This window comes from Pseudorasbora parva, chromosome 15 (genome assembly GCF_024679245.1).
Source record: "Pseudorasbora parva isolate DD20220531a chromosome 15, ASM2467924v1, whole genome shotgun sequence".
NCBI classification, from domain to species: Eukaryota; Metazoa; Chordata; class Actinopteri; order Cypriniformes; family Gobionidae; genus Pseudorasbora; species Pseudorasbora parva.
The window spans coordinates 32,499,272-32,511,442 of NC_090186.1; the positions used below are offsets into that span (position 1 = coordinate 32,499,272).

At 36.7% G+C, this 12,171-nt stretch overlaps 1 protein-coding gene and 1 long non-coding RNA gene across 2 annotated transcripts; both read right to left on the reverse strand.

Annotated features, from left to right (window-relative positions):
• Nucleotides 1-83: 83 nt before the first annotated feature.
• On the reverse strand, nucleotides 84-11,370 carry pla2g7 (phospholipase A2, group VII (platelet-activating factor acetylhydrolase, plasma)). Its single transcript, XM_067417822.1, has 11 exons — nucleotides 11,067-11,370; nucleotides 10,482-10,624; nucleotides 10,257-10,407; nucleotides 10,010-10,103; nucleotides 9,848-9,916; nucleotides 9,118-9,289; nucleotides 5,931-6,044; nucleotides 5,725-5,816; nucleotides 1,381-1,551; nucleotides 1,138-1,286; nucleotides 84-891 (listed from the first exon to the last, which is right to left on the reverse strand). The coding sequence occupies exons 1-11, from the start codon at nucleotides 11,137-11,139 to the stop codon at nucleotides 791-793; spliced, it is 1,329 nt and encodes a 442-aa protein (XP_067273923.1). The 5' UTR covers nucleotides 11,140-11,370; the 3' UTR covers nucleotides 84-790.
• Nucleotides 2,198-3,853, reverse strand: LOC137041471 (uncharacterized). Its single transcript, XR_010898099.1, has 2 exons — nucleotides 2,465-3,853; nucleotides 2,198-2,424 (listed from the first exon to the last, which is right to left on the reverse strand). It is a non-coding gene; the product is annotated as an uncharacterized lncRNA (long non-coding RNA).
• Nucleotides 11,371-12,171: the final 801 nt, after the last annotated feature.

The following is a 12,171-nucleotide window of genomic DNA, read 5'->3' on the forward strand; positions in this document are numbered from 1 at the left end:
CCTTTGTGTGCAGCACTTATATGAACATTTCATAACGTTGTTTTCAGACTTTTTGTGTAAAATAGAAACAACCCCACAAATACTAAAGGTAAGATATTCTGTTTAATAAACAAAATCACAAATACATAAGAAATAAATTGTGCATTTGTTGTGGCTGTACTGGAATCCAGCAAGCAATATTGAAGTTTTACATAATAGCTTTTCAAAGTTTCTTACTGACCTGAGATTAGTAGTGTAAAGTTGATTTGAATAACTTACAAATCAGGAAATCACAGGTTTTAGTTACAGATCCAGAGATCTTAGACTCTTCTATAATGTTAATTTCTACAACTGTTCTCAATATAGGGCAACAAAAACAGGTTATGATGAATACATTTCACAGTATAGTATTTATATTTGTAAATGGTTGTCTTCTTCTGTCGGGCACAGAATTCACTGAAAACATTTAATTGATATAAAAACCTCTGCTCTACATGGTTGTAAAAACATTAAGGCACATAACAGAATGGTGAAATGTTTAGATTGTAGGTGGTAACTTCCAGAAGTTTGTAGTTTCGCCCTATAAAATAAAATATAAAAAAAAATACTAAATGTAATTTACATAAGATCACTGTCTAATCCATAGTGCAAATTCAATCGTACTCGTACACCGCAGTCCATAGTCTCCTTTATGAAATTTCAAAAAATAGATTAGATTGGCCCTTTCTCGTGTAACCTGATTCTTATTTGTTACATGTGTATTTGCAACATTACAAAATCATTATACTGAGTCACATTTCATGTTACTCAATTAAATAGATGATTGTGGTATAACAATGTTGGTTCCTGGAATCAAGTTGTCATCTTTTCCATCAATTAAAGGATCCCACTTATTGAAGTCTCTGGCCAGAGCTGGGGAATAAAGTAACAAAAAATTACATACACTACCTTTTAGAAATACGTTGGTGGATTCAATCTATTTCAGTTTTTAAATGATTGTTTTCCATATAGTTTAAAATGCTACTTATTCCTGCAATGTCTATAATGCATCTTTGAATATTTTTTTCTAAAAGCTTATTGACCGACCGACCAGCTAAATAGAAAGCTGAAACACTGAACCATTCATACCAAAAAATAAATAAATAGTAATTAACTCACGTAAGTGGCGTTGAAGAAAAGCCAAAGTTGCTTTGTTAGAAAGATCTAAGGCTATATGTGGATCAATATCTCCTTTCAGCTTCAAGAGTCTTCCAATCCAGTTACCCGTAAGAAAGGTGAAATCTGGGAAGCTCTGATGGACTGTACCCCTGCCAAAACATAGTAAAGCACAATTACAATAAGCCAATTTTTCTGAATGAATTACAATCAGATTTTTTATTGTGTAAAGACTTCATTACTGACTTGATGGTTATCATTTTTCTGGGAATGATGGCAGAGTCCAGCTTCCTCATACGGATGATATTACCAATCCACTGAAATTTTTCAGAGTTGATAAAAAAGATTGGCTGCTTCACTCTTGGGAAGATCTCTTCATCCAGGGGAAACATCCAGGAGTCCAGTGCTACGCCACACCTAAGCAGCAACATTAATGTGAGGATCATTAGGTAACACTTTACAATAGAATCATTAGCTAACATTAGTTAAAGGATCATGAATCACCCTACAGCTAAATTTTTGACATTTTAACAGAGGTATGTGTGTTGAACATCATTGAACATATTGTTTTTCACCCTTTTTTCATCTTCCGGGTTTAAAAACGACATTGCATCCACGTCACAGCTTGTGACGTACCAGCGCACTAATAGTGCTACGTGACGCATCGGTGTCTCATTATTATTATTAATGAGACTGAGTTTTCTTATCCTATGAGAAGACACTGTCTCTTAATTATTCATGACAGCACGTGGTTCTTTCAAATGACAGACCACATGTACTTTGTGGAGGTTTATTTTCCTCCACAATCACGGCATGAGCTAACGGTACGAATTGATAGAGTTGAGGACCTGCACCGCTATCTAAAGCATCTTCCCCTGAGGTTTCAGGAGGAGAAAAGTCCTCCACCTCAGCAGAGCTCTCTGTACTGCTATCACTGTAGACTTCCCTGTCGCTGTCCATCTTTATTATGGGTGTTCTGGGACGCGCGCAAGTTAGATCTCGGCTATATGTACGGAACGTTTTTTTTTTTTTTTTTTTTTTTTGTGAAATCTTTTTTATTAAAAAAAAAAAAAATGCATTTATACTGTGTATACAAACATAATTATATATTTATAATGACAATAATAATTGTGTGCATTTCTATATTTTAAACAATTCTTTGTCAGTGTATTTTATTGGACTTTAATTTTGCCAGCTTTAAAAATCCTGCATTTCGTTACGTTTAACCCCATATTTTTGTTGAGACTTGGCATGGGCCACTGCACTGACAGATGACAGTTGCTCGCCCCCCTCTTGTCTTTCTCCCCCTGCCTCGCTCTGCCACACCCACTCCCTCCCCTCTTCTCACAGCCACCCACGCCCTTTTAAGTAGTACGACGTGGATTTGAGCTGAAAGAGGGGGTTTCATGACCCTTTAAATACATTAGTTAACATAACCTAAATAATGAACTGCACTTATAAAACGTTGTTGTTAATTTCAACATTTACTAATGTATTATTAAAATCTTGTTAACATTAGTTAATGCACTTTGAACTAACATGAACAAACCATGAACATATGGTTAAAGAGTTCACCCAAAAAGGAAAATTCTGTCATTTATTACTTGCCCTCATGTCCTTCGACACCCGTAAGACCTCCGTTCATCTTCGGAACACAAATGAAGATATTTTTGTTGAAATCTGATGGCTCAGAAAGGCCTTCATTGACACCAATGTCATTTCCTCTCTCAAGACCCATAAAGGCACTAAAGACGTCGTTACAAAGCCCATCTCACTACAGTGGTTCTACAACTACTTTATGAAGTGATGAGAATAGTTTTTGTGTGCAAAATATTAATCTAAAGAATGACTTTATTCGAGTTCTTGTCTTCCGTCTGTGCCTCTGATGTGAACTCACGAAGCACCACGACGCATGCACGAGAATATGACGTAAAGCCGGCATTCGGGGCATCCAAGAAATGCACACTTTAACACCATTTTGAGCACTACGCCAAGACCTAAAGCACAATCAATGTAAAATTCAACAGCTTAGATACTGCTTATAAACAAAGCTCCAAACCACAAAAAATCTTGTCATTTCATAAAATGATTGTAGAAGCACTGTAGTGAGATCGACTTTTTAACGACGTCTTTTATACCTTTTAAGGGTTAAAAAAAAGGGAATGTAATAGCTGCCAATGGAGGCCTTTCTGAGCCATCAGATTTCAACAAAAATATGTTAATTTATGTTCAGAAGATGAACAAATGTCTTACAGGTGTCGAAACGACATAAAGGTAAGTAATTCATGACAGAATTTTCATTTTTGGGTGAACTAACATTAACAAAGATTAACTAATGCTGAACAGAGGTGTTGTTAATGGTTAGTTCATGTCATTAACTAATACAACCTTATTGTAAAGTGTTACTGATAATTATTTTGTGTTCAATCTCTCTTTACAAGCTACATGGCGCTATTAAAGGGATAGTTTGAACATGACCCCATAATTCACTAGATGTATATGACATTTTTCTTTCAGATGAATACAATCAGAGTTATATATATATAAAACTAAAACTGAAAATGTCCTTTAAAATGGCAAGGAAAAGAAAGTGCGTCCATCCTTCATTAACTTACTCCACATGGTTCCGGGTGGTTAATGAAGGCCTTCTGAATCAAATCAATATCCATTTTGTCGTGTTCCCGATCAAAAATGACCGGCCTATAAAAAATAGCTTATAAATCACTGATTATACCATATTTTCATCCAATCTTGGATTCAATCTTTTCGGCAACTTGTTCTCTTTCAATTAGGACTGGTTTTATATTTCTGTTTGCATCTGATTAATCGTGGGCCTCATTTATCTGAGAGTAGGCATGGTCAAAAATGGTCACAATGGCCGACCATTGAAAGTGAATGGGAGAGACTGAAAATATGCAAACATCGAGCCCTTGGACCTGTGCATGTATCGATACATTTATACACACGCTACCCAGACACACACACGTTAAAACACACAAACTTTGAGTATTACACACATTCTTTACCACAGAGAGAAATTTGATCCTATCCTAATCTGCATCTAATATACATTGTGTGTGTGGTAATGTCAGATGGATAAATGTATATTAGATGCAGGTTAGGATAGGATCAAATATCTCTCTCCCATTCACTTTCAATGGTCGGCCATTGTGACCATTTTTGACCATGCCTACTCTCAGAGAAATGAGGTCCACGATTAATCAGATTCAAACAGAAATATAAAACTAGTCCTAATTGAAAGAGAACAAGTTGACAAAAATATTGAATCCAAGATTGGGTGAAAATATGTTATAATGAGTGATTTAAAAGCTATTTTTTATAGGCTGGTCATTTTTGACCGGGAATATCACAGGTGTTATAGGGTTTTGAACATGCAGTTTATTATTAGTTCATGTTAATTTCAGCATTTACTAATGCATTATTAAAATCTTGTTAACTGTTAATGCACTGTGAACTAACATGAACAAACCATGTGCCATGGTCATTTGTGCCATATTTTTACAAAACAAAAGTTTCAAAACAAAATTCCTGGTGAAACAGAGTAGACTAGTGTGATCAACAGTAGCAATTTTTTTTCATATTTGATTTCCAAAATTATTCAAAAATTTTAGAAAAAAATTACTCAAAAAAATGAAATGCCTACTCTCAAATAAATGAGGCCTATGATTATTCAGATGAAAATTAAAATATAAAACCAGTCCTAATTGAAAGAGAACATGTTGACAAAAAGATTGAATCAAAGATTGGGTGAAAATATGGTATAATGAGTGATTTATAAGCTATTTTTTATGGGCCGCTCATTTTTGACCGGGAATACCACAGGTGTTATAGGGTTTTGAACATGCAGTTTATTATTAGTTCATGTTAATTTCAGCATTTACTAATGCATTATTAAAATCTTGTTAACTGTTAATGCACTGTGAACTAACATGAACAAACCATGAACAGCTGGATTTTTTTATCAACTAATGTTACCAAAGATTAACTAATGAAGAAGTGTTGTTCATGGTTAGTTCATGTACTAATGCATTAAAGGGATAGTTCACCCAAAAAATAAAATTCTATAATTTACCCACCCTCATGATGTTCCAACTTGTATGAGTTTCTTTGTTCGGCTGAACACAAAAGAAGATATTTGGAAGATTTTTTTGTAACCAAGCAGATAGAGCAACCACTGACTACCATAGTAGGGAAAAAAATACTGTGGTAGTCAGTGGTTGCTCTATCTGCTTTGTTACAAACATTTTTCAAAATATCTTCCTTTTGTGTTCAGCAAAACTAAGAAACTCATTCAGGTTTGGAACAACTTGTGAATTCTCTCCATTTAGAGCGCATGACAAGATTTCAAGTAGTGTGGGATGTTGTACGAATATGCATAAAAAAAAACAGGAAACTTGCAGAGGTTTTCACACATCAGCATGAAGGATAAAATAAAGGCCAACCGCACTGACTGAAAGCATCGTTTCACAAACAGTCTGCAAAAAAAGCTAATTATCTACCCACAAGATCTTGTAACACATAAAGCCTGTTATGCTAAGTATTGGACATGCTAGTCAGCACAAAACGTACTTGAATTTGACATCCTTGCACAAACATTCGATCACCGTCGCGCCTCCAAAGGAATGTCCCATGACTGCTATTCTACACAAGTCCATGGAATTCTGAAATGTAGAAAGGTGCATTACCACCAGCTCTCGTTCACTTATTTACAATGCTCTAATAATTAAAGTATCACGGAATATGATCGAGCAATTTATTTTAATTGTAATATTCACCTCCATTGTTGTCAAATCAAAGTCGCACTGCAAGACGTTCTCCACAGACTTTCCTGAATTGATTTCAAAGAGAATATCCAAGGCTCTGATGCATTCATCCGCTCTTTGCTTTACCTGAAACATAAAGGAGATTTTATTCATTTGCATGGAACACAGTTTTTAACAATTGTGCACTAGCCAGGATCATAATTTATTCCAGTAATTATGGACAAACAAGTACATTTGTCACTAATACCAATTACATATGCATAATGATTATTGTTGGATTTCCAATACAAAACAACACAAACACTGGGGTCATTTTGGCTACAAATATCAGACAAAAGCCCTATTCAGACGGTAATTGTTTCTCATGTGGACGTCCGTGAAAATAAATTTGCATGCCACATCAGTGATAAAACTGCATTTGAATGGGGATTTATTCACAGTGGAGTGAGCGAGTGTTTATTCACAGTCGAATGCTTGTGTTTGTCTGCTGTAAAAGTGTCATATACTTGGAATAATAATAAAATTACATTTTTATTTAATAATAGGAAATATTAATTATTTAAATCTCCTGTTTAAAAAAGGAAGATGTCATTTAAAAAAAAAAAGGAAACGAGAGTAAATAAGTTAAAGGGGGGGGGGTGAAATGCTTTTTCATGCATACTGAGCTTTTTACACTGTTAAAGACTTGTATTCCCATCCTATATATGGACAAAGTTTCAAAAACTAAGTTGGACGTTTCATGGAGTATTTATGTGTCAAAAATACTCCTTCCGGTTTCTCACAAGTTTCAGAGAGTTTTTTACGAGTATTGGTCCGCTTGACGTCAACGAGATAGGAATGTCGTTGTATGGGCCAGACGGGCTCTTCTCCCGGAAGGGTGCGCTGCGCGCGCGTGCGAGCGACCAGGGTGAGAGCAAATGCACAGCGCCCATAAACACTGCTCTCACTGCTGTCTCAGGACTTCACCAAATCAACAACGTCACCAAAGAAGTGTGTTTTTGATGGAGCGGTGACGATAAAGGTTCACGATCGTGCTTTGGAAGCAGGCGGTGAGTAAAACTGCTTGAAATGTCTATGTTGTTGACTATCGTCGCGTGAGTAAAACATCAGTGAACAACACGATCGTATAGTTAATTTATCAATGAAGCATGCGATGTAACTTATGCCGTGTGTTTAAATACATTTGTTTAGCTGACCACTATAGGTATCTGTTTATTTATTGTAAAACCACCACAAACATAAACCTAGGGGACGTTCACACAAAGCACATTCAAATGCGCTACTCCATTGTTTTTCTATGTAACACTATAACACAGTCGGACGTGCAAAACCGCGTTGCTTGCGATTGCTAAGGTTTAGTCGCGTACAACAGTCCATAAACCAAATCATGTCGTCATAAACCACGAGTAAATAAACGCAAATGTTGACAGGCCACTAAATACAGTACATACCACAGAGACGGACGTCCTGCTGTTGTTGCTTCTCCTGGTCAATTTATTTTATCCTCTGGATCCGATTCTGGATCATATATGTATTAGTTGAATCTGATTGATAGCCATGTTTATTAGGATAACGTTTTCTTTTCTACGCTTGACGATGTCAGCTTTCAGAAGCTCTCGTGCAGTAGCGGCTCATGATTCTTTAGCTCCGCCCACTCGATACGCCTCCAGGCGCTCGTTTTTTTTCCGGAAAGACTCGGCACAGCCTATCTTTCTTTTATAAATATAATAAAACTAAAGACTTTTTGGAGATATGAAGGATGCAATACTACTCTATAGGTACTCAAGATTGACATGAGATTGACTGAAACTGAGTGTTTCACCCCCCCTTAAATACAATGCTCTAAATTTTACTTGTATAACATTGATTACTGCTGTAATAACGGGTCATTTCAAATGTTTACTTTTTTCTCTCTCTTTTGATCGTGATTAAAGATTATTCTTGTAAATACTTTGCAGTATTTCAGTAATAAAAGTGTAGGCTAGATATATAAAATGCATCCAAATTACAAGGAAACGCAACAATACGGTGCTCCGCTGAGGTCAAAAAGGATATAGACAGTTAATTTTGAAGCAATCTTTTCTTGAAAACTCAAGACTTTTTTCAACTTTTTGTTGTTTGTCAAAAAACAGTAGGTAATTCGGCAGGGGATTTTTACGCGGGTGGTGGGAGAAAAACACTGAAATTCTGGATTCGGACGGCAATAAAATCATAGACTAGCCCATGTAAATGATGAAAATACCTTATGACCCCATGAAAAACAATTACCCTCCAAATAGGGCTTAGGACTGACTAGCATATGAAGCATTTTATTGCCGTCCGAATCCAGAATGTCAGTGTTTTTCTCCCACCATCCACGTAAAAATCCACGGCCGAATGACCTGCTGTTTTTTTGAATAATCATTTAGAATCAGGCAGACAGGGATCTATTTCTCACCATTTTTAAAATTGTATTTCTCTTTACAACTATTTTAATTGTCCTTGTTTTTATTTTAAGTCTTACACATGGTATTCTTTTTTCTCATGCATATGTTATCACTATTTTAATTAATTTCTACATAAAGCACTTTGAATTGTATATGAAACATGCTATACAAATAAACTTGCCTTGCCTTGCCAAACACCAAGATCGTGTGGTGATTTAATTGCCGACCGAATCCAAAATTGAATTGCTTCAAAATGAACTGTTTATATCCTTTTTGACCACTGCGGAGCACCGTATCAATGTGCTTCGCTGTAATTTGGGTGCATTTTAAAGATCTATAGCACTTTTTTTTACTGAAATGCTGGACAGCGTTACCAAGAATAATCTTTCATCAGCGCTCAAAAGAGAAAGAGAAGAAAAACATGTAAACATTTGAAAGTTTTGTTAACTTATTTCCGCTCATTTCCACATTTTTAAACAGGAGATTTAAATAATTAAATTAATAATTTCCTATTATTAAATGTGATTTTATTCTTATTATTCCAAGCATATAACATTTTTACATAAGACAATCATTCGACTGACCGCGTGAGCAGTGTGTTCCTAGGTGCGCAGGAGCACAAAACTCGCTCCTCCATAAATCCCCATCCGAATGCAGTTTTTTCACTGAGGTGGCATGCAAATGTATTTTTACGGACGTCCACATGAGAAATAATTTCCGTCAGAATAGGGCTTATGTTGTAGATATCAGAGAAGTAATGAGATTTTCCTTACTTGCTTGTTTCTTAGAGGAAACTCATTCTCGCCTGGTTTCAATGGCCTGTAGTACATCCAAACCTCCTCTAGATTATCAGACACAGGCTTGGCGATGTCACATGACGGATGCTTTTTTGTTCCTGGCTCAGTGTGTTCTCTGAAGTAAAACGTTGCAGAGGCGGATTCATCCCTGAAATTGAAAAGATGAATTGTAGTGAAAGAAAAACACGTACAGGCCAAAGACGACACTAGCTGATAGGCTTCATTTCATAACCATACGTTTTTAACAAGAGTCTAAAAGTCTAAAATCGAATTTCTAGTTAAGACTCACTCAACACACACCATCGACCTAACTTATAAATAAAATTGTTCCCTTAAACTACAAAGTATTTTCATTGTTCATTTTGATTGAATAATTATCCCTACACTAGTTTGAATTCCTGATCCCAGTTTCAGAACCTGAAAGACTCGCTTCTGTCTGATAGTCCTGTGTGATGTGTCAGTCCACCGGTAAACACTGTTAAGAATGTGATGACCTAGTTTATACTATTGTTTGCACACTCCTCACACACTTTGACTATTACAACATACAAAACCTTTTTAGTGACTCAGGGCAAGGAGGATTTCTGAGCTGTAACTGTGATCATGTCAGTTTGAGGTTAGCAGATATCTTATCACAACATACTGGTCTGTTGGAAAGCAAAAAAGCTTTTACAGCTAATAATAATAGCCAAATGAAAGCAAGCACCTGTGCTCCACGGCTGCAACAATGAAGCCCTGCGACGCCAGTTCAACACATATGGCTGAATACACTGTCCTGAACATACAACACAGAAAAACAGTGGGAATGTAAAATGCTGCATCAAGGATTGAGATCATGTTTGCGCCTACATCTTCGAATCAACCGCACCTGAAAGCTCCCAGTCCATGAGAGAAGATAATGACAGGATATTTCCCATCTGGTTTAAATGATGCATTCCAGGCTGCTGGGATTTTACAAGACCCTAATGTGAACAAAGATACATAAATTGCCATAGCATGTCAACGGGACAACCCATGTTTTAACCACATCTCAAAGTGTCAGGAAGTGGCATGATAAGCAGCATGTGTGTCACAACCAAAATGACATTTAGATAGCCTATAAAAAAAATGTTTACCAAAGAGGTAGTTGAAAATTCGTTCACTCAGTGCTCTGTTCATCTTCATAAAGTCTGCGAGGCCGTTGAAATACTCTCTGCACGGGACCCAGTCTGGCAGGTGAGGATTCTGGGATGCTTGGCACGGATAGTAGAGTCTCAAGAACGTGTCCTTTAAGAAATATATATTTTAAATATGATGATTGACCAAAATTCATTTACACACAATTCCATGTGCGAACTTACATGTACTGTGTGGCCCACCATCAGGTCTGTGCATCCCACTTGGTGGGGTCCTTTTCCTGGCGGGATACTCATATTGTTGTGCCCACTTGAATTGCCCATTGCGAAAATACCCAAGCAGTTCCACTTTGGAATAAACTTTAAACCTGAAAAACAAGAACCAGTCTTAATGTCAAGGGAAGAAATGTCATGACATGTTGAAACAAGCTTTCTGACTCACACCGTTCTTGGTCCTATTAGCTAACTCAGTGCTTGTGAATAACCACATTTTGGTTTATTAATCATGTGGATACTGTCTCAAAAGTTAGAGAAGTACATTACTTTGTGTACGAGTTTATTGTGCTTGTCAGCATAATAGCTAATACCCACAACTGTAGCGGCTTACATGAATAAAAAGACAAGCAGTAAAAGCAGTGGTCTGACATTTATAACAAAATATGCAAAAACTTTATTAAAATTAGTGACGTAATGGGAAGTGGCTGTCAAAACGCAACCAGTGACACAACCAGCTTGTTTACAGTTAGCGTAACTAGCCATTGCTATTGCAAAGTGCCGAACTACTTTTAAATCTAATTTGTAATGACTTACCCGACGTTGACTTTGACCATTCATATATCTTCTTGACCAGAGTGAGCTGAACGTGTCTGCCAACAAAATACATCGACGTTAAAAGGGCTAACGTTACATTAAGCGTCAGCTGAAGTACCCACTGAACAGGCGGAGCCTCATCCTGACCGCGACTTGGCAGTGGCACGTGTAAACTGAGTCACAGATCATGCTGATTATAATGGATCAGCTTGTGAAATTGTTTTTGAGCAAATTTTTTAACTGAATGATTCGTCGAAAGAACGATTCGCACTGAAAAGTACATGACTGCTTTCCGACCTTCAAAGACTGACTATAGCGTAAGCCAATGGTATTTGAGTGCGGTTTGTGACGCGGCATTTCATTGGTTGGACTCGTTACGAACACGCCCCCTTTACTGAACAAATCTGTTTGTTTCAGTTCAGAAATTAAGGATCTTTTTCAGTCTGAACAAGATTCGGAACCCCCCATATTGCCAATGAACAAATGAGTCACGTTTTCATGAATGAGGATGTGAGTCATTCTATATTTAGGTGTGCATTTGGAAGTTGTTGACAATGTAAAGAAATCAAGTTTTGCTGTAAATAGGACTTTACATAAAACCCTAAAATCAATCAATCAATCTATCTATCTATCTATCTATCTATCTATCTATCTATCTATCTATCTATCTATCTATCTATCTATCTATCTATCTATCTATCTATCTATCTATCTATCTATCTATCTATCTATCTATCTATCTATCTATCCATCCATCCGTCCGTCCGTCCGTCCGTCCGTCCGTCCGTCCCTCCCTCCCTCCCTCCCTGTCTGTCTGTCTCTCCGTCCATCCGTCCCTCCCTGTCTGTCTGTCTATGAAATTAAGCCAAAGACTTGTGAGTGTGTAAAGGCTGTTAGTAGATTTGTAGACAAATTATATTTTAATATAGGAGCTGTTTTGGTTTTTTTTGTTTTGGAATGAATTAGTTGAGTCTATGTGTGCAAGTGAACGAATAGCCTATGACGAACATGACTGCCTAGAAGGGATAGCCTACTTTACCGAAACAGGAAAATCCTGTCATCATTTACTCATCCTCAAGTTGCTCCAAACCTGTATGAATTTCTT